Genomic DNA, 23,795 nt, shown 5'->3' with positions numbered 1-23,795 from the left:
CCTCCTGCCTCCATCACCACGCTGGGCCTGTTTTATTTTATTTTATTTGCGGTACTGGGAGTTGAACCCGGGGCATTCTGCCTTCGAGCTGCACACCCCCAGCCCTGTTTTGTCCTCTACTGAAACGGCCTGAGTCGCAAAGGGCCCCTCTAAGGGCGGCGCCCGTCCTCCGACCCCCAGCCTCCCGCCTCGGCCTCCCGCTGCCGGGCTCCCGGGCGCGCCGCACGCCCAGCCGGGTCTTCTTTAACTCCTCCAGGAAGCCGGCCCCGGCGCCGCCCCGCCCTGACGTCACGTCCGCCCGCCCGCGCGATGACGTCACGGCCCAGGGCTGGCGTCACGCGCCCCCCCGCGAGGGGCGTGGCCTGCGGCGCTTCCGGTCGGCGGCCTGGCGGCGGCGGCGGCGGCGGCGGCGGCGGCCGGGCTCGGGGATGGCGGGCGCCGGCGGCGAGGCCCGCTTCGCGGGGCTGTCGCTGGTGCAGCTGAACGAGCTGCTGGAGGACGAGGGCCAGCTGGCCGCCATGGTGCAGAAGATGGAGGAGGTGGGCGGCGCGGGGGCGGGGCGCGGCGGAGGGGCCCGGGGCGCGCAGGTGGGGCTCGGCGGCTGGAGGCCCCAAGGCTGGTTGGGGTTTTTTTTCTTTTTTTGGGGGGGTCGCTAGGGTTGAACCCAGGGAAGTTCTACCGCCGAGCTGCACCCCCATCCCTATTTTATTTTTTATTTTGGATCGGGATCTCGCGAAGTTGTCAAGGCTCTCCCCGAATCGCGGAGGCTGGCCTCCAATCCGCGATCCTCCTGTCTCGGCTCCCCAGTGCGTGTGAAGCGGGGGCCCGGGATGGGGATCGGGGGCTCGAGGGCGATGGCTGAACAGGGACTTGGGGGGCAGGGAGGGAGTCGGGGGCTGAGATTGGATCCGCAGGGTGGAGGGGACGGAGTCGGGGTCTCATCAGGAGGCGAGGGTTAGGGGGTTTGGGCTGAGCAGGAATTGGGTTTCGAAGGGGAAGTCGGAATGTCTTGGGGGCCGAAGGCAGTTACTGTGGGTCTTAGCATAGATTTTGGGGGGAGAGTTAAGATTCTGCGGCTGGATCCGGGGGGAGGGTTTCGGGGGCCTTAGGGCTGGGCAGGCGTCCACCAAGTTGGACGGAGGAGGCGGAGCGGGGTTGGGTGTGAAGGGTCTACTTCTGAGGGGTCCCAGGAATGGCCCCGAAATTGCCTTTGCTTGGAAGTGTTCCACCAGACCGTTCTATTTTCCTCGGCCTGGGGGGTATTATGAGCGGATCGGGGTCCCTGGCACCCCAGGGTTGCCTCCCCCCTGGAAGACTTCTGCTATGGCTGGCTCTGTGCCTCAGTGCTCTGGCCCTCTGGGTTCCTGGAGCTCTTTCTGGGAGAGACCGGCCTCCTTGGTCGTCAAGGGCCAGCCCAGCCTCTGGAAGGCATGTGCCCGCCCCGTTGGCTTCTGCTTATCTTCCTCCATGCCTCCTGTGTAGGGCAGCGTATGGTTCATTCTTTTGCATTCTCCCAACGCTTTGGGGAATCTTTCTTTGAAAGTCAGATTCGGTGCCTGGGTCTCCACCAGGTGAGCGCGGCCGTCTAGCTGTCCCAGCCCACCTACCACTCCTCCTTTTGTCTACGGTCTGCGCCTTCCCACGGCCGAGGGCGCTGAGCTGTCCACCCCAAGCCCAAGTGTGGGGGCTTTTGACTCTCTTTCCGAAGAGGGATTGTTTAGCATCGAGCCAGCCCCGTTAAAGGGGGGCTTGTATGGAGTTTGCACATTCAAAATCCCTGGAAAACCCTCAACAGAGCATTGTGTGGCGCTACAGAGAGGCCACTGTAGTAAGATGGTATCGGTCTTCCCGTTAATACACCCCTTGTATTCACGGGCTTTGTAGCTTGGCGCACAGAACATTGCGCCGAGATGCCATTTACCCCATTTATGGTCTCCATGCGGCACTTTCCATTGTAGAGCAGGATAAGCGACAAAATCCATCTTTCTCCACTGAATGAGAGTTTCATGTCCACAGAGAAAGAAAATCTTGGCTTAGTTTCCCTGCTTTTGAGTTGCCAGGAGACCTTTGGTTGCTGTCAGCAGGGCATCGTTCTAGTTTTAATAATAAAACGATACGTGTGTGCCTCTGCTGCGTCTGCCCGCAGGTTGCTCTGTGATAGGTGACTGTTCTGTTTCAGTTAGAACCCGGCTGAGGCTTTATTGGTGGGACATTAATAGAAATAGGCTGCCCGGGGGGGGGGGGGGTGAGCCAGTTTGATTCTGGTAACTCCAAGGCTGTTGGGATGGACCTCGCTTATTTCCCCGACCCAAGAACCTGGCAGTTATTTTTTAAAGAGAAAGGCAAGTTAGCCTAGCAGGATTTTTTTGTTTTTTAATAAAAGTGGTTGTCGTACCAGAATACCCTACCAGTGATTAGCCGCAGCAATTCAATTTAAGTCACTCAACAATAGTTCATCTGGGTGTAGAGCCTTTATTTATTGGTGTGTTTATTTAGTACTGGGAATTGAGCCCAGGGGCATTGGACCTCTGAGTTAGGGTGTAGTGCTTTTAAAACAAGGAAACTGAATTTGGAAACTAAAGTACCTTAAGCAGCTCGCCTACCCACGGTGACACTGGCAAATCCGGTTGCCCTGGTTAAGGGAAGCCCGTCTCCAAAGGAGTGGATGTGATGCCTACCACCACTGTATTTGCTACGGTACTTCCACTCACCTGGGAATGCCAGGCATTGTCCTGCTTTGGGAGTGTTTTGAGACACAGAGGAAAATATTTTGTGAACGGTCTCCGCTTGACCGAGTGGAACGTTTATGATAGGGGTGTCAAAGAGTGTTCAGGCTTCGGAATCGCACACTCGAGGCTGGACGTGGCCACTCTGAGCTCTGTGATTGCAGGCGTCCCTCCCCTCAGACGGCTTCTGGAAAGGATGCTGTGATACCGTATCTTCTCATCAGTCGACACGAGGATCGGGTGCGGTAGCGACTTAGACACTTGGCACAGCCCGGAGGTAGCGCTCGGCAAAGAGTAACTGCAGCCCCACGCGGGGTTTGGGGCCAGCCTGGGCAGCTTACGGGGAGACCTGGTCTCAAAATAAAATAATAAATGGGGCCGGAGAAGTAGCTCAGCAGTAGAGTGCTTACCCAGCATATGCAAAGTCCTGGATTTAATATCTAGTATACAAAAAAAAAACAACAACAGTAATTACAACTAGTAATAATCACTGGAAGTTCTCTGCTTGAAAGATTACTGCCAATCATTAATACCTAGTCATCCTGACAGGTTAATGTCTCGTCTCAGAAACACTTCAGTAAACTTGATGAGCCGTCAACTTAGCAAACGCTGCCCGGTTCTGTCGTGGCCGCGGTACGGATCTCAGCGGGTCAGACAGTAAAGGGAACGGTTTCCCAGCATAGAATCCCTTAACCTGAATGGAAGGCTTTTTTTTTTTTTAATTGGCAGAAGGAAGTGTTTTAAATTGTAGAGTAGGCATCTTCCAGCCCGAGGGGATAGTTAGCGGCGGCCAGAAAGCGTGGCAGGGCTTTGGAGGCATTCATAAACGCAGCTGCGCGTTGTGCTCTCTACGCCGTTTTAATTGCGGTGTGTGCGTGGATTGAAAATGGTTTTAATTGCGGTGTGTGCGTGGATTGAAAATGATGTTGGAGCCCCAGGGCCGCGGGTTTGCCCTTTCTCCTCTGCCTGCCCCTGACTGGCTGTGGCCACCCCCAGCTGGAGCTCACCCCCCGGTGGTTTGCTCCGTCCAAGGCCTCCTATGCACACGCTTATCTTACTTTATTGGTACTGGGAATTGAACCCAGGGCCATTCTGCCTCTGAGCTGCAGTTCAGATTTTATTTATTTAATTTTTTGGTACTGGGGATTGAACCCAGTGGAGTTCTACCTCCAAGCTACACCCCCAGCACGATTTTTTTCTTTCTTTTTTGCATTACTGGGGATAGAACCCAGGGGCATTCTACCTCCAAGCTACACTCCCAGTGCTATTTTTTATTCTTTATTTTATTTTTATTTTATTTATTTTTGTGGTACTGGGGGTGGAACCCAGAGGCTTTCTACCTCCGGGCCATACTCCCAGACCTATTTTTATATTTTATTTGGAAACAGGGTCTCACTAAGTTGCCGAGAGCCTCACTAAGTAGCCGAGGCTGGCTTTGAACCTGCACGATCCTCCTGTCTCAGCCTCCCGAGCGCGGGGATTACAAGCGTGTTGCCACCACGCTCAGCTTATTCTTTATTTTGAAACAGGGTCTCACTAAGTTGCAGAGGTCTCGCTAAGTAGCCGAGGCTGGCCGCGAACCTCTGATCCTCCCGTCTCAGCCTCCTGAGTACTGGGATTGCAAGTGTACACCACCACGCCCGGCTCCATCTTATTTTTACTATTTATTTCTTTAGACTGTTGGCCGGGCTGGCCTCCAATCCATGATCCTCCCGCCTCAGCCTTCTAAGTAGCTGGGATTATAGGTGCACACTGCCAAGTCCCGCTCGTTTTTATTTTTATTTCAAGTTATTTTTGCGTGGCACTGGAATGAGCCTTTGTCCACTTCAGCCCCGCTGGGACCTGCAGGGCACTCCCTTAAAAGGAACCGTCCTTCACGGGGTTAGGCAAGTCAACGGCCTCTTGGGTCACTTCCCCGTCTGCCCCTGAGGCTGCGCTGCCCAGCCGGTTGGTGCTGACCGTCAGGCGGCGCGTGAGCCCAGAGCCTGAAAGCCAGATTGTCTGGGAAGCGAGCGCCCTGGCCTGGCGGCTTCCTAGAGGCCTGGGCTGTGAGTGGTGCGTGAGGCTGTGAAGCTTCTGCTTGAATCCTGATTGCTCGTTGAAGGGGAGCGCCCTTGCTTGAATCCAGGGCTTCTTCCCAGCATGCGGGTTGCTGAATGCCGGCGGGCCTGGGCTGAGGTCCCTGGCTGTGTGCTTCTGGGGCTGGCTTCTGTCCGTGTTGCTGGTCACCGTGGTCACCGTGGTCCGCGCGGAGGCTTCGTCCAGCTTGCCTGGTTCAGTCTCTTCTGTGATCTGTCGCTTTGTTGCCGACTAAACAAAACCGCTGTGCTCGTGAATGTCTTCTGAGGTCAGCTCTGGCTGATTTTCCATTTCCCAAGGAGGCATCCTGGTTTCTTGAGAAGGACGTAAGAGCTTGGTACTCTGCTTGGGAGGCCGAGCCAGAGGATCCATGGCAGGTTCGGGGGCAGCCTCACCAGTGTAGCAGGACCCTCGGCAATCTAGGGAGAGCCTGTTTGAAAAGAAAAAATAAAGTGGGGCTGGGGGTGTGTAGCTCAGAGGTGGCATAGCCCTGCGCTCAGCCCCGTCTTTCACACGCACCAGTAGAAGAGTATGTGCGTGCGTTTCAGTTCGGTTCTGTGTTCGGTTTCCTTATCTGTGAAGTGAGCACGGCCCTGGGGCCTGCCGTTAGCTGAGGGGTCCTGAGAGGGTAAGCGTTAGCCCTGGCCGGGAGGAGGCACCGCCAGAGGCCAGCGCGTTTTCGTTGTTCCAGAGCTGTTAGACCGTCTAGATGAAGCTGGAGCCGCGTCTAGATGAAGCTCTCGGCTCAGGGCGGCGGGCTCCAGCACGGCGAGGGCGAGTCCGGGCTGCCTCCTGCGGCCTTTGCCCAGTAGGTAATCTCTCCTATTGTGTTTCCTTGTTGGGAAGAGAGGGGATAATAACAGTTGCCTCCTCCGGAGTTACTGTGCGGATTGAGTAAGTGTGTAAGACGCTTGCCGCGGTGCCCAGCACAGGGAACACTTGGCAGATGGTTGTTACCATTACTGCCCAGACTTACGGGCATCGTCGTCTCGCTGCTGCAGTGGAAGGCTCCGCTCCCGTCCCCAGCTGTTGAGCCCTCACGGGTGCGAGGCAAGGTCACCCGCCTCGTCGTCGTCTCTCCCGGCTGTTACCCCCGAGCTCAGCCCCCAGCTTCACGACCTCGCTGAGGTCTTGCAAAATTGCCAAGTCTCGCCTTGAAGCCGCCATCCTCCAGTTCAGCCTCTTGTGTCCTGGGATTGCCGGCGTGCACTGCCATCCCTGGGCTTGTGCGTGACCCCCGTGGTAGGGTTTGGGCCTAATGAAGCACACAGACTTCTGCCGCAGGAGAGAAAGGTGCATCCGCCCGCGTTTCAGCTTGGGAACAGCCCTGGAGGCGGCCCAGCAGCTGGGTGCGCTCACGCCGCAGGCTGGCGCTCAAAGCAGTTATGGGGGAGGCTTTACGTTGCCAGCGCCGTGAGCCTGGTGGACTCCATCCTAGCACGCTTCTCCCCTCCAGCCAGCCCTGAGCGAGGCGGCTCTTTAAGCAGGCTTTGATGGACCAGTCAAAGGGACCAGTTGGTCGGGAAGGGACTGTGGGCGCAGAGGCAGAGGAGCGGGGCAGATTGCACACGGTGGGCCCTGTGGGCCCCTCCAGATGGCCCGGAGCCCAGAAGCAGCGGGGTTGGAGCGCCTGGGAAGATCGCTGTGGCGCCCGCCGAGGCCGGGTTGGTGTGGGAGGTGCAGGAAGAGCGGGTTGGAGGGGGGAATGACGCGCCCGTTAAGATGCAGTTAGGAAGCTGGGCGAGGTGGCCCACGCTTGTAATCGTGGTATTTGGGAGGCTGAGACAGGAGGATCACAAGTTCGAGGCCAGCCTTGGCAACGTGGAAGATCCTGTTTCAAAATAAAAAAAAGAAAAGGGCTGGGGATGTAGTTTGGAGGTAGAACACCTGCGGGTTCAACCCCGTTCCCTCCCCCCAAAAAAGCAGCAGCAGCAGCTGGGGTTTGAGCTAGGGTTGGGAGGGGGTGGGAGCAGCTTTACCCCCCCTCCCAGGACCTCTCAGCTGTCGCGGCCGCTGGCCCTAAGCCTCTCCCTGCCTCCTGCCTGGCACTCCTGGCGTCTTGCCAGTGCTGTGCCTCCCTGTGTGTGACTGGCCTGGGGGCACCTTTGTCCTCTTCATCTTTTTGGTTAGTGCTGCTGGAGGGCAGAGGTGACTGGGCCACGTGGCAGAGCAGGAGGGCGCCCCCCACCCCCGCGACCCAGCTGGGCTGTGAGGGACGGCCACCAGCGTGGAGCCGTGACGCCGCCCACCCGGCAGGCAGGAGGAGGTCTCTGGGCACCCTGCGAGCCAGGGGCACACGGGGCTTGTGGATGGGGAGAGGGAGAGCGAGCAGCAAGCCCCGCGGCCGCGCCTTGTACTGTTGGTGCCCTCTCCAGCGCCCGTGGCAGGCGTGGGAACCTCACCCTCGCCATGGCCTCCGGGAAGGCCAGGCGCCCATCATGGTAGCTGGGTGTCGCCGTGGAGCTCGGCGGGGTGGCTGCAAAGACCTCTGCTGTGGGCTCAGCTCTGCGGCGGGCGCGGCGGCCACGTTCCGGAGCCCTTCCTCCCCAGGCACGAGGGCAGGGAAGCTCTTTCCAGCGATTTTTTATGGTTGTTCTGGGGTTGGGTCCCAGGGGCCCTCTACCTCCGAGTTACACCCCAGCCCTATTCTTGTTTGTTTTGAACCAGGGTCTCGCTAGGTGGCTGTCTCCTAGTGGCCGAGGCTGGCTTACCTTTGGTCCTCCTATCTCAGCCTCCCGAGTACTGGGATTACCTGCCTGCGTCACACCTGGCTCTGCAGACAGCTTTTAAAAGTACTTTTCATAGAATTGTGAGGAGCCTTGTTTGTGGAAAGTAGTATTTGAATAATTACTTCTATTTCAAGCAGTGTCTTTGTTGGTGTTTCTTTTCAATCAGACCCTTTGTGCCCCCAGGTTAATTACAGCACCTGCAGTTATTATCCATAGCCCAGCCCTAGGATGGTGGAGGGGGCGTGAGAGCCAAGTAATGTTCACCCCAGGTAGCAGGGAAATTTACTTCTTACCCAGCCTTTACGGAGTCTCGCACGTAACACTTTGGAGATGTGAAACCAGTAAGCCAGCTTTTTTTTTTTTTCTGGTGGTACTGGGGATGGAATCCAGGGATGTTCTGCCTCTGAGCTACACCTCCAGCCCTTTCTAGTTTTTATTCTGAGGACCTCGCTAAGTTGCTGAGGCTGGCCTCAAACTTGCGATCCTCCTGTCTTGGTCTCCCAGGTGCTGAGATTCCAGGCATGCGCCACCACGCCCGGCCCGGCCAGTTCTTTTTTTTTTTTTTTTCCTTTTTCTTTCTCTCTCTCTCTCTTTTTTTTTTTTTGTACTGGGGTTTCTGGAAACCCTTCTCCTTCTGGGGTACACTCCCAGACCTATTTTTATATTTTTACTTGGAAACAGAGTCTCTTAAGCCAGCGGCTGGCTTCGAACCTGCGCGATCCTCCCGTCTCCGCCTCCCCAGCGCGGGGATGACACGCGTGGCCACCGCGCCCGGCCCGGCCACTTCTTCCTCTTCCTCTTGGGTGATGCTGGGGATTGAGCCCAGGGCTTCGCGCGGCCAGACGAGCACTGCCCGCTGAGCTGCACTTCAGCACCAGGTTTTCATCCTAGGATCGCGCAGATGTACAGAAGCCGACTTCACACACACATTGCGCACTGTGGGAAGTAGCAGAGCCCGCTCACCCCGGCTTGCCTGGGGCTTGGGCAGCTATGGAGGACTCGGGACTGTGACTCAGGAGAGTTAGCGCTAAGCAGGCAGCCAGGGGGCAGGGCAGGACCCGAGCCAGGGGAAGCTGAGCAGATGGCCTCGCAGGCGCGCGCCTGGGCTCCGTCCTCCACCAGCAGCCGTGGGGCTCACAGCTGGCCTGCGTCTGTGTGGATGGCTCTGGCCGCCGGGGAGGACGATGGAGAGGGATCAGACTAGAACCAGGGGCTCCGTTAGGGGCCGGGAGACCTTGATACCCTTGAACTTTGGGCAGCCAGGGTGGCAGTGCGAGGGCACGGGCTGGCTCACCTCACCGCAGGCCTTGCTGAGGCTGCCCAGTGTGAATGATGCGCTCGGTCATAGGACGGATCCTACAGCAGCGCCGTCTAGGAGGAAGCGGGAAAAACGAGCAGAGCTGGTATCATCAGGAAGAAACACCGCCGCTGGGCTGGGGGGCGCACACTCGTAATCAGCTCATCAGAAGGCCGAGGCGGGGCCGCAAGTCCAAAGCCCACCTGGGCAACTTAGGCTGTTGTTACTCGGAGGCTGGCTTCCAGTCTGCGGTCTTCCTGTCTCGGCCTACCAAGTATTGGGATTACAGGTATGCACAAACACACCGGGCTCTGGATAGGCATTTTCTTATTTGCATTTATGGAAAGGCTAGTCTGAAAATGCCCGCCCATCCACCCATCCACCCATCCATCCCTCTTTCTGTCTCTGGTGCTGGAGATTAAACCAGGAGCACACTCTAGCTGTCCCCTCAGCCCAATTTTATTTCTTGTTTGGAAGCAGCTTCTCACTAGGTTACTGAGCGTCGAGAGACTTGCTAAATTACCAAAGCGGCTTTGAGCCTGTGATCTTCCTGTCTCAGTCTCCCAAACACTGGGGTCACAGGCGTGAGCCACCACACCCCGCTTCTTACATGAATTTCTTGAAATTGTGGTTAAAGGAAATAAAGACCAGGAAAAAAAAAAAAAAGACTAAGCTCTTACTAAACACTGAATGCGTTGGTTGTTGATTCTGGCCAGAAACTAGGAGTAAATAAGAAAATCAGGGCCCAAAGGGGCCTGGTGGCACATGCCTAGGACCCGGAGCCCACAAGCTCCAGGCCAGCGTGGGCAATATAGGGAGACCTGGGAGGGAGGGAGGGAGGGAAGAAGAGAGAGAAGAGAAAGATGGGAGAGAAAGAGAATCGAAGTTTAGAAACTGTCGTCCATAGGCTGATTTTGTGGGGAGATGGAGAGGAGAATGTTGATTTTGTTACTGTTGTTTTACTGGAGATTGAATCAGAGGCCTTCTACCTCTGAGCTACACCCCAGCCCAGTTTTAGGTTTTGTTTGGAAGCAGGCTCTTGATAAGTTACTGAGGCTGGCCTCAAACCTGCAGTCCTCATGACTCAGCCTCTTAGTATAGGAATTACAGGCGTGCACTGCCACGACCGGCTCATTTTGGCTTTGTTTAGTTATTATGTGATTTCAGTAAATACTCCAGCAACTGATGAGCCGTGAGTAAAAAGAGAAAGAGTTGTTTCTGTGAAAATCATAAGCTGAGCGCTTTAGGGGAAAAAAAGATTCACCAGAACAAACTTCAGCCAGGTCGGTGGCGCACACCTGTGATCCCAGAGTGTAGGGAGTGAGGCAGGTAGGACGCCGCCAACTGCAGGCCCCAGTGCCCGCTCAGTGGTCTCGGTGTAAACCCAGGGTCTATCTGGAGAGATGTTTTCTCTTTCCTTTTCGTTTCTTTCTTTTTTTTGGTATTCTTCCTTTCTCTTTCTTTGTTTCTGAATAAGAAATAAAATCGGGGTGGGGGTGTAGGTTGAAGGCAAAATGCCTGTGGGTTCAATCCTGACTCAGTACCACACACACAAATCTTGCTAATTAATTAGGTGTGGACTAGATGTGGGGAAATGGGAGGATTCCGGGAGTGCTCCTGTGCCGCTGGCGTCACGCCTGAGTCGTCACTTTAGATGAAAGACTGTCCTGTGTAGAAAGGAAAGCTAAGCTAGCAGGCCAGTTCTTTTAAGAAAAGACCTTTATCTTAAATGGAAAATAGGCGTATGTTAAATTTGCATGTACATTCTTGAACCAAACTGCTTGTTTGTTTTTATTTTATTTATTTTATTCTTTGGTTCAGAAGATTGAGCCCAAGAGCATCCTACCTCCACTCCCAGCTCTGTTTTATTTTTCTTTGGGAACAGGGTCTCACCAGGCTGATAAAGTCTCACTACCTGCCGAGGCTGTCCTCAGACCTCTCATCCTCGTGTCTCAGCCTCCCAAGTACTGGGATGACAGGCATGCGCCGCCATGTCTGGCCAGATCGCTCACTTAAATTGGTATGTAGCCGGGCGTGGTGGCGCAGGCTTGTCATCCCAGCATTCGGGAGGCTGAGACAGGAGGATCGCGGTTCGCGGACAGCCTCAGCTGCTTAGTGAGGCCCTCTGCAACTCAGTGAGACCCTGTTTCAAAATGAAGAATAAAAGGCCGGGCGTGGTGGCGCACGCTTGTAATCCCCGCGCTTGGGAGGCGGAGACAGGAGGATCGCGCAGGTTCGAAGCCAGCCGCGCGCGCTGGCTTAGGAGACCCTGTTTCCAAATAAAAATGTAAAAATAGGTCTGGGAGTGTAGCCCGGAGGTAGAAGGGCTTCCAGGAACCCCAGTACCACCAAAAAAAAAAAAAAAAAAAAAAAAAGAAGAATAAAACATAGGGCTGGGGGTGGAGCTTGGAGGTAGAACGCCCCTGGGTTCCATCCCCAGACCCGCCAAACAAACAAACAAACAAACAAATTGATATCTAACTGGTTCTGGTTCTGGTTCTGTGGGGTGGAGGGTTCCGAGGCTCAGCTGCTGGGATTACTTTTCAGTAAGACTGGTGCTGAGTTTGGTAACCTCCTTGCTGTTGGAGGACTAGTCAGATAGCATTGCCGTTTCTGTGGGGGAGGGGTCCTGTTGTCTGACCCTCCCCAAGTTCCTATTATAAAGCCAGTAAATACCCCAGTTTAGGGGCTTGGGGTTGTTTGGTTTGGTTTGGGGAAGGGGGTTACTGGGGCAGTTCACCTCTAAACTATACCCCCAGCCATATTTTATTTTTATTTTGAAACAGGGTCTCACTAAATTGCAAAGGGCCTCACTAAGTAGCTGAGGCTGGCCTTGAACTTTCCAGCTTTCTGTCTCAGCCTCCCACGTACTGGGATTACAGGTGTGCGCCACCATGCCCGGTTATGCACCAGTTATTTTAAAACTCTTCCTACAAGCCGGGCGTGGCGCACACTTGTAATCCCGATACTTGGGAGGCTGAGACAGGAGGATCGCAGGTTCCTAGTCAGCCTCAGCTACTTAGTGAGGCCCTCATAACTTAGTGAGACCCTGTTTCAGAATAAAAGAAAAAAAATAGGGCCGGGGGTATAGCTTGGAGGTAAAATACCCCTGGGATCAATCCCTGGTACCACAAAAAACAAGTCTCTTCATACCTGTGATTATATTTCCTTGCTCTTCACCCTGTTGAGTAAGTCTGAGAAGTAGGGAGGGCTCGTTTTTCCTCTGAGTACTGGGAAATGAGTCTTCCAGGAGCACCAGACCTTGGCGTGCTCGCCTGCAGAGCTGAAAGGCTGCCAGGGCGGCCCGAGACACTCGGGTCTCCTTCGGGACTGGCGCGCTGATTCTCCAGCCTGGTCTTTTGCGTTCCCGTGGTCACCTAAGTGAAGGGCGTGGTGATTTTTAGACGCACGCCTCCGTCACCTGGAGGGATGGAGTGTGGACCTCTGCCTCCTGCCTTCTGAGGGAAGCAGATCTCTCCACAAGAAGGGTCTGGGCATCTTTAGCCAAGAGGCGACCTGAATTAATTCAGCAGTTGGAGGCGCCGTGTTGCGTGGGTGGAGTGGGTGGTTTGGTGGGGTTTCTGATAAGCACCCAATAAACCTCCTTCCTGAGTAGGCTGTAGTCTTGGAGACGATCCTGCAGCCCCCAGGGTAGTTGTATTTTAGGACAGTTTCATAATGTTCCGCAGCTCTTAGGCTGTATTTTCAGATCTTTTAATCTTGTCACCGTGTTAAAACAGTCCAACTCTGCAGCTGTCAAGTTGTTGGCTGTATTTTTCCCTCAGTAGAACGTATGAAGGGAGTTTTAAATCGAAATCAGCTGCACGGGGTTGTTTACAAGCACTCTAGGAAAGTGTAGCTTGGGTTACAGGCTTCCTCTGGAAACCTGAAGTCACTGGGAGACGGTAAACCTCAGCACTGGTGAGTTTGTTCTAAGTGGAAGATGAAGGCCAGGCCAGGCGTGGTGGTGCGCGCCTGTAACCCCACACCTGGCTCGGCTCGCATGTGGGTTTTCTAATAACCTAACCTTTGAGGCAAAGCCCAGGCTCAGATGGCCTGTGACTTCCGTAAGCTTTACCTGCGATTAGGTGGTGCCAGGTCAACCTGGTACGAGAGGAGACGCGGTTTCATGGCTGAGCCACCCAGCCTCGTCCATCGCAAGCTGCCTGCCGTACTGGAGGGCAGAAGGGACGAGAGCTTTACATTCACTTCATGTGTTAGAAATAGCTTCGCGTGTGTGCGCTGCTGGGGATGGACCCAGGGTAGCCGACCTCCAAGCTGCACCCAGCCCGACTTCTCTGTTCTTTATTTCAAAACAGGGTCTCAGTGAGTTGCAGAGGCCTCGCTAAGTAGCTGAGGCTGCCCGCGAACCTCAGTCCTCCTGTCTCAGCCTCCCGAATGCTGGGATGACAAGCGTGCGCCACCACGCCCGGCTTATAAATAGCTTTGAATTTAATATTTTCTGGAGAGGAGAACATGAAAATCAAAACAGGTTTCCCAGTAAAGGGAGCCAGTGTCCCTCTGAGAGGGGCCAGCCCAGTCGGGAGCAGTGGGCAGCCCTGGGGAGCAGGGCAGCGAGCGAGGGGCGGCAACTGCAGCCAATGGACACACCCCAGGGGGAAGCTAGCTTGGGGCTCGCCTGGGCCCGTTTTATTTATTTATTTATTCATTCATTGCGGTGCTGGAGATTGAACACAGGGGCATTCTACCTCTATGCTACACCCCTAGCCCTATTTTATTCTTTTGAAACAGGACCTCACTAAATAGCTGAGGCTGGCTGAGAACCTGCGACCCTCCTGTCTCAGCCTCTTGAGTACTGGGATTACAAGTGTGCACCACACACCCAGCTCCTATTTTATTTTGAAGCAGGATCTCAATTGTGGAGGGCCATGCTAAGTACTAGGATGGGATTTGATTTTTTTTTTTTTTTTTTTTTGGTACTAGGGGTAGAACCCAGGGGCATTCTACCCTGAGCTACACACCAGTGCCATTTTTTAGTCTTTTTAAAAAATTTTTAAATTATTATTATTATTATTATTTTTTTTTTTTTTGGTGGTACTGGGGTTCCTGGAAGCCCTTCAACCTCCGGGATACACTCCCACGGGCTACACTCCCAGATCTATTTTTTAACTCTTTTATGTGGAAACAGGGTCTCTTAAGCCAGTGAGGCTGGCTCCGAACCTGTGCGATCCTCCTGTCTTCGCCTCCCAAGCGTGGGGATTACAAGCGTGCGCCACCACGCCCAGCCTAGTCTTTTATTTTTTGAAACTGGGTCTCACTGAGTTTCGAAGGGCCTTGCTAAGTAGCTGAGGCTGTCCGCGAACTGGGGTCCCGAGTGCTGAGATTACAGCGTGTGCCCCCACGCCTGGCTGGGTTTGATTCTTAATGGAGGGAGGGATTCCCTACGCGGAGTGATGCGCAGACCCCAGGGCGGTGCAGGCTGGGCAACAGGTGCCCTTCTCCAGGGACCGGGCAGGGGAGAGGAGCTGCCTGCCACCACACCAGCCACAGGAGAGCCCGGGCGGCCTCGCCTCGCCCTGCCGTCGCCCTCAGTCGTGCCGTGGGCCTGTAACAGGGCTGTGGCTGGGGGGTAGCTCTGTGGTCCAGGTACTTGCCTGGTGTGTGCAAGGCCCTGGGTTCAGTCCCCAACACACACACACACGCGTGCCTCGGGCACAGCTCTGCAGAGCAGAAGTTGGCATCAGTGCCGCCACCCTCTGAGGCGCGGGGAGAGCCCATTCCTTGCCGTCAGCGGGCCTGCGGCCTCGGAGCCTGCGCGGCCCTCGAGGGGGAAGAGTGGCTTCGGGGTGGGCGGGGAGCCGCCTTTGTCCTGCAGAGTGCTTGCCTGTGAAAGGGCGCCTTCGCTCTGTGCACCGGGGCCCAGGATCCTGGGCGGCGGCAGGGCGCTCCCCAGCCCACCAAGGACCTGGCCCTCCCCAGGGCGCCAGCACACCCGCTGCTGTCCAGGGCTTCCGTTCTAACTGAAGTCAGTGGTGACGTTTACTCTGTTACGATGAGGGTCGTGCTGTAGTGCGGATCCGCTACCCAGCGCACTTTTCCACGGAAACACGAGCTTCGGCGGCGTGGACAGATTTGTCTGCCGTGGCGTCCAGGAAGGCACAGTTATAATTACCATGAAGGACCAGACTGTGGGCAGCTCGGATCAGAATTGCACGTTGTAGAAGTGGCGGGTTTGGAAGGCGGCCCTGGAAACCCGGCCTGGCCTGCACCGGCCGCAGGGGCCCCGCCGCCCGGCCGCCGCGCTGCAGTAGCTTGTGTGCCATGTTTTTGTCTGTTTTCTTTCTTACCGGTTTATTTCTTACCTTAATCATCAACCAAAATGAGAAGTAACCACGTGCCCCCCTGGTAGAATGTGCATTCTGAAAGTCCTGCACATCCTGAGGATGGGGCCGCTGTTTCGGCTGGAGGCAGCGCATAAGGGAATTTCCTCCCTCCTAAAACAAAGGCAGCTTATCTTCTTAGGACACCTGCCTGTCCTATTGTTGTAATATCTGGCAGTGTGTGTGTGTGCGGTACTGGGAATAGAACCCAGGGCCATTGTACCTCTGATCTACATCCCCAGCCCTATTTTGTTTTTATTTGGAAACCAGGTCTCACTAATTTGCAGAGGCCTAAGTAGCTGCAGCTGTCCTCAAACTTGCAATCCTCCTGTCTCAGCCTTTCAAGTACTGGGATTACAGACACGTGCCACCATGCCCAGTCCTAATAGGTGTTTTTTTTTTAATTTAAGAAAATGACCCTTTTCTGTAAAAATAAAATGGGTGAGCCAAGCATGGTGGTACATACCTACAGTCCCTGTACCTAGAGACTGAGACAGGTTTATCACAGGTTCAAGGCCAGCCTCAGCAATTTAGTGGGACCCTGTTTCAAAATAGAAAGGGAGCTGGGCGTGGTGGCTCAGGCTTGTCATCCCAGCCTTTGGGAGGCTGAGACTGGAGGATCGCGGTTCGCAGACAGACTCAACTACTTAGTGAGGCCCTCAGCTATTCAGTGAGACCCTGTTTCAAAATAGAGAATAAAAAAATTTAACAGGGGGTGTAGCTCGGAGGTCAAATGCTTCTGGGTTCCATCCCCAGACCCGCAAAAAAAAAAAAAAAGGGTTGAGGGTGTAGCTTGGAGGCAGAATGACCCTTGGTTCAGTCCCTAGTACCAACAAAGTACACACACACACACACACACACACACACTATAATGAATCAAACATGACAGCTAAAAGTAAAAAGGGGAAGGTAAAAATAAAATCCCACTGCTCGGGGTCGCCGTGGGACAGACAGCTGTCTGTACTTAAGGACAGACGCACGGGCAGAAATAACTTGATGCAGACGGCTCCTCACTAGAAACGCCACCGCGCATCTCATTTTTCTTTAGAAGAAAAAGGGAAACTGAAGTGGAACCGTGCATTTATAAAATGTCTCTTCAACACCGTGAGATGATTTCCTGAAAAGCCTTCTCTCTGCTTAAGCAGCAGCGTGGTGAGGAGGCCTCGGTGCGGCCTGGTGCCGGCTGCCACGCCCAGGCTGTGGCAGTGGCAGTGCCACGAGCCCGATGGCGCCTGCGGCCCTGGGCTTCCCCGGGGTGGACGGTCGTCCTCCTCCAGTCGTCCTCCACCGGGAGGCCGGGGCCTTTGCTTGTGTGGCAGGCGTGGTGAGTCCTCCCTGCCCTCCTCCCCTGGCCGTCACCGAGGAGCGCCCTGGGCGGAGTCTGGCCCTCTGATGGCTGGGGCTGCACTCACCGCCAGGAGACCCTGCCGCGGCGCAGGCACACGCTGGCCCCCGCGGCCCACCTGAGGGCCAAGAATCCTGGGCGGCCACTTGGAATTTGCAGCCCCGCCGCAGCACACACCTGTCGTCCCAGCACTTGGAGCGCAGGTTCAAGGCCAGCCTCAGCAACTTAGTGAGACCCTGAAAATAAAAAGGGCTGGAGGTAGAGCTTGGAGGTGGATGCCGTGTTCAGTCCCCAGCACCAGAAAAGGACGCTCAAAGGCGGGCCAGCCGCGGCGCCTGCCGTCGCTGCTGCCACCGTTGGCGTTTGGTTCGGCTCCCTTGCCGACTGGCGGCTGGGCTTTCCGTGTCCTGTTCAGAGGAATTGCTCTTTGCCAACAGCCGTGCTTCCCGGTCCCTCTTGGGACCACCTAACGTGCCCGACAGAGGATTTGGGCTCTACTTAAACCTCCAGGAGTGAGGTACTGGAGATGGGTTTTCAGTGAAACTGAGGCAGGGGCTTCCAGCGGAGCTGTGACGCGATCACCTGGGCGGGGGTCTTGGGCGAGGGCCTGGCTGGGAGCCCGGCTCACCGGCCCCGTGTGGGCAGCTTGCTGGGACCTCGCCTCCTGCGCCGCCTCTGCCTGGGACTCTCGGGCTTTGGGGGACGCCCGCCTCCCACGCGTGACCCCCACGCCGCTCGGCGTCAAGGACTTCATTGGGCCCAGCCGGTGCGCGAGGGTTTGAGCGCTCTGACAGCAAGGCCCTCCTTTCAGCTGGGACCGAACCCCGGGGCCACCTCACGCCAGGCGAGTGCTGCCTCCGAGCCACATCCCGCCGGCTTGCTCTTGGCTCGCTCTTGCTACGTAGTTTGTTATCCCTTTTTCTCAGACTGGGCCCCCAGTGGCTCCCGGCTTTTCGGGGGTGGAGGGGTCTGGATTGTTGAGCAGATCGTCACCAGGTGCCATGCCAGAGACGGCAGCTGGGGCTTGTATCTTACACCGCTGTGCGGGGAGGAGGCCAGCTGGGCAGGCCCGGCCGCCCTGAGCCGACGGGCTGGTCGAGGCTCCTGGGGGAGCAGCCGCTCCTGGCCGTCCGGTCCTCACCCGGCCCCTTCCCTTCGAGAGCTGTGGTTTGTTTGTAATTAGGCTTTGCGCCCGCGTCCCTCCGCCTTGCCCCGTGGACGCTGGTGGCCTTCTGCACATGCTCTCTCGGCCAGGCGTCCACCGGGTGCCGTCAGGGGCAGAACTGAGGACGTCCGGCAGCAGGAGGCCGCCTCCCCTCAGCTCAGCTCACCGGCTTTGTTTTTGTGGTTTTGTTCATGGAGAACGCTGTGCACAGCGTCACGGGCTGGGCCCGTGGGCTCGGCTTTTCCCTGCAGCATCACTAATTCCTCGTAGTCTTTTGGGGCGGGGGCTGTGCTGGGGTGGAACCCAGGGCGGTCTGCCTCTGAGTCACACCCACAGCCCTATTTTTTATCCTTTATTTTGAAGTGGGGTCTCCCTGAGTTGCAGGAGGCCTCACTAAGTAGCTGAGGTTGGCTGCAGACCGGACCCTCCCGTGTCAGCCTCTCGAATGCTGGGATCACAAGCGTGCGCCCCACGCCCGGCTCCTTGTGTGTTTGCTGAGCTGCATGTCTGGGTAGTGTCCTTTTCATTGCTGAGTAGTATTCCATGGTATGGCTGTATCACCACAGTTAATTTAAGTATTCACGTGGTAGATACCTAAATCCTGCTCAGAACATTCATGCAAGTTTTTGTATGATAATCGGCTTTCATTTTTCTGGGACAAATTCCCAAGATTACAGTTTCTAGGTCATATGGGAGTTACATGTTTTGGGGTGTGTGTGTGTGTGTGTGTGTGTGTGTGTGTGTGTAGTACTGGAGGCTGAACCCAGGAGCGTGTTACCTCTGAGCTACATCTTCAGCCCTATTTTATTATTATTTTATTCTCACTAAGTTTTGGAGGAGCTAAGTAGCGGAGCTGACCGCGTTCCTCCTGTCTCAGCCTCTCAAGTATTGGGATTACAAGCGTTCGTCACCATGCCCGGCTTTGTTCACTTAAATGAGACAGACTGCTCCGCTGCACCTTGGCGCATACGGCCCTAAAGCCCCCCCCCCCAGGAGCGGCTGCCTGGGGGAGGGCACCTGCCTCCGGGCCAGGTTGAAGTAGGCCTTCCCAGCGCGAGACCCCCTTGCTTCCTGAGGGCGGTGAGCCTGGCAAGCGCCCGGTGCTGCGCTAGTGTTGGGGAGCCCTCCTGGCGTGTGCAGTGCGGGGCTGGAGGTGCAGCGCCAGTGGGGATTGGGAGGGAGCGCGTGGGTTATAAGTGGGTGTGGGAGGTGGAGCGTGGAGGAGGAAGGGCGGGGCGGAGGGGAGGGAGGCGGCCAGCGCAGGGCGCAGAGCACTCCTGGCGCGGGGTGTTGGCCATGGAGACAGGGCGAGGGGGAGGTAAGCCACAGCCTGACGTGTGTGTGTCTTCCTTTAAAAACACTTGGGCTGTTTTCCTTCCCTCCTTCTCAGACCTCCCTCTCCCCCAGGGTCTGCTCCGCAGTCCCCACTAGTAGCCGCTGTTCCCACCAGAGCCTCTCGTGCCGGCCGCACCTGTGACCCCAAGCCTCGGGAAGCTGAGAGGAGGAGCAGCCTGGAGGCCAGCCTCCCCGCGGGCTGTCATGGAGGGGACGAGCTGGGCAGGCAGGCCCTCCCCACGGTGGGCACTCGGCAGCTCACCCGAGGCGCCTCTGGCTGCTTCCTTGATCTCGTCTGCTTACAAAGCTTGGGTTGGCGTTGTGCCAACTGGTCACCCTCTGATAAAACCGATTCTTCAACAAACTTTACACCGGCCTCGCTCAGCCCCCAGCCCCGTGCCCTCCGCAGCACAGTGGCAGCAGTAGTGAGGACAGGTCACAGCTCAGCCTCGAAGCAAGAGTTGTGCGCAGCGCAGGACAGAAGCCTGGCCTGCAGAGGTGCTGGAGAAGAAGCCGGGTTCCCTACAGACGGAACCGAGGCCAAGCCACGTCCCTCAGCGGGGCTGGTGTGGTGGCAGCGGGCTGCCCGCGGCAGGCGGGCAGCGGCCCCTGGGCCTGGCCGGCGGGCTCACCCTCCTGTGCTCCTTGCAGACGCAGACTGTCCAGCTTAACAAAGAGATGACGCTCGCCAGCAACCGGAGCCTGGCGGAGGGAAACCTTCTGTATCAGCCCCAGCTGGACACGCGGAAAGCGCGCTTGACCCAGAAATACCAGGAGCTGCAGGTTCTCTTCGAAGCCTATCAGATAAAGAAGACCAAATTAGGTAACTTTCTGGGAGGATCTTTTGAGAATAGAGTTGGGGGGGGGGATAGACTTTCAAGTTATTGCCCTATCAGGAAATAAATATTATCATGGAAAACACCAGGCTAAGACAGTGACTTTACAGCCACAAGACAGTGGTTTCTATATAAAATAGTGTTGCCAGTTTGGGAAGAGACCACTTTTTAAACTCAAGACGCCATCTCCAGCTGGGCGTGGCGGCGCACAGCTGTAATCCCTGTTCTTGGAAGGCCGAGACAGGAGGGCGCAGGCCTCCACCAGCCCCCGCAAACGAACAAGGCCTCCGTGACCTAGTGAGACCCTGTTTTAAGGATAAAATGGGGCAAGGGGTGCAACTCGGCGGCAGAAGTAGCTGAGGCTGGCCGGGAACCACTATCCTGTCTCAGCCTCCCAAATGCTTGGGTTACAAGCGTGCACCACCATGCCCGGCTTTAATGTCACACTCTAATATGTAGTCCTTATGAAGAAACGTAGGAATTAAATGTTAAGAATCCAGGAGCCGGGCGTGGTGGCGCACCTTGTAATCCCCGCGCTTGGGAGGCTGAGACAGGAGGATCGTGCAGGTTTGAAGCCAGCCTCTGCTACTAGTGAGGCTCTCGGCAACTTAGTGAGACCCTGTTTCCAAATAAAAAAATAGGTCTAGGAGTATAGCCCAGAAAACCTCTGGGTTCCACCCCCAGTACCACCACCACCAAAAAAAAAAAAGAATCCAGGGTGCTTTTGAGAGCTCTCAAGGGGACGCTTGGGTAAAGTGACCCCCTCAGCGCGGTTTACAGCGATGTCTGATGTGTGTGCTGTAATCCCCGCTCCCTGCGGTAGAAGTTCACGGTCTCACACCCAACCGAGAGAACTTGGAAAAGCGAAAAGCTTGCACCGTGGGTGCTGGTGAGTGTGTGTGACTCCCTCACTGCTGGGAAGGCATGTGTGAAGCCTGGGGGTGCTGGCAGCGCCTCCAGCTGGGTGTGAGCTGGGTGGGTGGTGCACACCTGCTGTACCAGTACCTGGGGAGGCTGAGGCAGGAGGATCTCGGATTCAAGGTCAGCCTCAGCAACAGACCAGTTAAAAATAAAATAAATATGCAGTGTGGCTGCAGGCGTAGCTCAGAGCTAGAAGGGCCTGGGCTCAAGCACCAGCAACACACGCGCACACACACACTCACTCCATCTGTGATCATCATTTGCACACATGGGCATACACCTGGCAGAAATGGATTTTGTGTCTATCAAAAGGTAAGTACAGCCGGGCACGGTGGCACACTTGTGATCCCCACGCTCGGGAGGCTGAGACAGGATCGCACAGGTTCGCAGCCAGCCTCCGCTACGTAGTGAGGCTCTCAGCGACTTAGTGAGACCCTGTTTCCAAATGAAATATAAAATAGGTCTGGGAGTATAGCCCGGAGGTAGAAAGCCTCTGGGTTCCACCCCCAGTACCACCAAAAAAAAAAAAAAAGTATAAAACTGTCGTGGCTCTATTTGTAATAGCTAAATTTGGAAACAGCCTAAATGTCCACCTGTGGAGTGAAGGGCAAGTGAGTTGTGAGGTTAACACGCAGTGCTGCGGCCGTGGGAGCGAGCGAGGCGTGCGCCCAGAGGTGGCGGAGGGCGGCGGGCGGTGCCTGGGCAGGCGCTGTCCTGAGGGAGGGTGGCCGGGCTTAGGTGGACCTCCAGGTCATCGCTCAGAAGCAGAAGCTGTGACCACAGCATCATCGTCCCTACTCAGAGCCGCTCTGCGGGAACCCAGGGGCACTCTACCTCCAAGGTACACCCCCAGCCCAATTTTTTATTCTTTAGTTTGAAACAGGGCCTCACTAAGTAGCTGAGGCTGGGCATGAACCTCGATCCTCCTGTCTCTGCCTCCCAAATGCTGGGGTTACAGTGTGCGCCACCACGCCTGGCTTCCCTCCCTCCCTCCCTTTTTTTTTTTTTTTTTTAATTTTTTGTGGTACTGGGAATTAAACTTCTGGACATTCTACCTCCAAACTACACCCTAGCCCTTTTTATTTTTTGTTTTAGGAACCGGTCTCCTTACGTTGCTGAGTCTCAGTACATTGCTGAGGCTGTCCTTGAACCTCTGACCCTCCCATCTTCAGCCTGACACGCCCTTTGCTTTTTCAGATAAGCAGTCCAACAGCGCCTCCCTGGAGACCCTCTTAGCTCTTCTTCAAGCAGAAGGGGCCAAGATCGAGGAAGATACCGAGGTGAGGCAGCCAGTCCTGGTGGGAGCCAGGGCGCCTTTCCCGCATTCAGGGCCACTGGCCGTCCACGGCTCACCCTCAGGACAGTGAGCCCCAGGTCTCCACGCCAGGAGGGGGCACGTCCCAGGAATGCAGGCTCCAGGGGCGGCCCAGGTGAGGGCTGTGGCCAGAGGGCGAGGCAGGGCGTCTCCGTGTCCTGCGTTCCTTGGAGCGAGTCAGGGCTGGCAGTGTGTGGCCGCCGTGGTCATCAGCCGCAAGGCTTTGGTGGGGGCATCATGAGCACAAGCAAGTCTGTTCCGCTGACCTCCAGGGCTCTTCTGCCAGCCGGGCACAGCCGCACGGAGCACCAGGGCGCTGGGGTCGGCGGCACCTCTCAGGCAGCGCGGCGGTGCAGGCCTGTGTCCTGCCAGGCCTGGCGTGGGCCACAGCGGCACCGCCCCTTCGCCCTGCTCTGCCTGGAGGTGGCTCGGGAGGTCGGCCAGGGCGGGCGCACCTGGGCCTGGCGCCCGGCAGGCCTCGGCACCTGAGCCCTGCGCCGCACGTCCTGTGACCGGCTTTCTCCTCTCTCAGAACATGGCAGAGAAGTTTCTGGACGGAGAGGTCCCTCTGGACGCCTTCATCGACGTCTACCAGAGCAGGCGGAAGCTGGCGCACATGCGGCGCGTGAAGGTGGAGAAGCTGCAGGAGCTGGTGCTCAAGGGCCAGAGACTCCCGCGGGCCCCGGCCCCCGAGCCCACGCCCGTCGCGCTGCCCTACCCGGCCCTGGAGGCCAGCGGGGCCCCCTGCGCCCTGCCCCGGCGTGTGCCCCCGCCGCCACCTCCGGTGCCTTCGGTGCGAGTGCCCACCGCCTTCACCGCTGCCATGGGCTCGGGCCCCACCGCTCCGTACCCAGGATTGCAGTGCCCGCCCCTGCCCCCCCGCGTGGGCCTCCCCCCTCAGCAAGGATTCTCCGCACAGCTGGTGTCGCCGTACCCCCCGGCTCTCCCCCAGAGACCCCCTCCCCGGCTGCCTCCGCACCAGCCGGGCTTCATCCTCCAGTGAGCGCCGCGCCCGCAGGGAGACCCTCGTCCAGGGCGCCCTGTGCACGGAGGCTGCGGGGCCCAGCCGCCGGCCGGGGCTGAGCTTCCTGTGGGGGCCGCGTGTCCGCCGGTTCTAGAACTGTAGGTCAGCGGTGAGTAGAGTAGAGCCCGGGTTCCGCGCACTGATGGCCGTGTGCCACCGCCGGCGTGGCATCCGTCTGCGTCCAGGTGGGGTCTCCAAGTACGCTAGTGTTGACAGACGCATTTCAGAAGAGCCCCCCCCCGTTCATTTACAGATGTGGCTCTGATATACTGCCACTTTATTTAATAAGCATGGCTAACTATCTGTTCTGTTTTGAAAACAGTGCTGTGTCTCAGCCCACCGTGCGTGGCCCGGGTCGCTCGCGGAGCTGTGGGGCGGCCGTCTCGCCCAGGCCCGCGCAGCCCAGCCGCTCCGCCCGAGCCCCCGCCGCAGCGCTTGGCTCCCGGCTGGGCCCGGAGCCAGGAGGCCGGCAGAGCTGCCCGCGCCGCCAGCCCGGGGCGCTGGCAAATGCCCGAGTTTTACTACAGGTGTATTTTTCTCTTTTATATTGGGAAAGAAGACTTTTTTGACACTCACAAGACCATTCAGGGAAACTTAAAAATGCAGATATTGTTTTGAGCAAATTGAAATGCAAATGGAGCCGATGCAGTCTTCCTGCCGCAGTGCGTGGTCACGCCAGGCC

At 56.7% G+C, this 23,795-nt stretch overlaps 1 protein-coding gene across 1 annotated transcript; it reads left to right on the top strand.

Annotated features, from left to right (window-relative positions):
* Nucleotides 1-394: 394 nt before the first annotated feature.
* On the top strand, nt 395-23,092 carry VPS37B (VPS37B subunit of ESCRT-I; the record flags this gene model as incomplete). The annotated part of the gene is made up of 4 exons (XM_080717717.1): nt 395-539; nt 19,669-19,840; nt 21,972-22,054; nt 22,622-23,092. Exons 1-4 carry the CDS (start codon nt 429-431, stop codon nt 23,090-23,092), a joined length of 837 nt encoding a protein of 278 aa, XP_080573843.1. The 5' UTR covers nt 395-428.
* Nucleotides 23,093-23,795: the final 703 nt, after the last annotated feature.

The sequence above is a fragment of the Muscardinus avellanarius genome (genome assembly GCF_963383645.1).
Source record: "Muscardinus avellanarius genome assembly, chromosome: 21".
Taxonomy (NCBI): domain Eukaryota; kingdom Metazoa; phylum Chordata; class Mammalia; order Rodentia; family Gliridae; genus Muscardinus; species Muscardinus avellanarius.
Note: the sequence above shows the minus strand (reverse complement) of the source record. Positions and strands in the feature narration are given on the sequence as shown.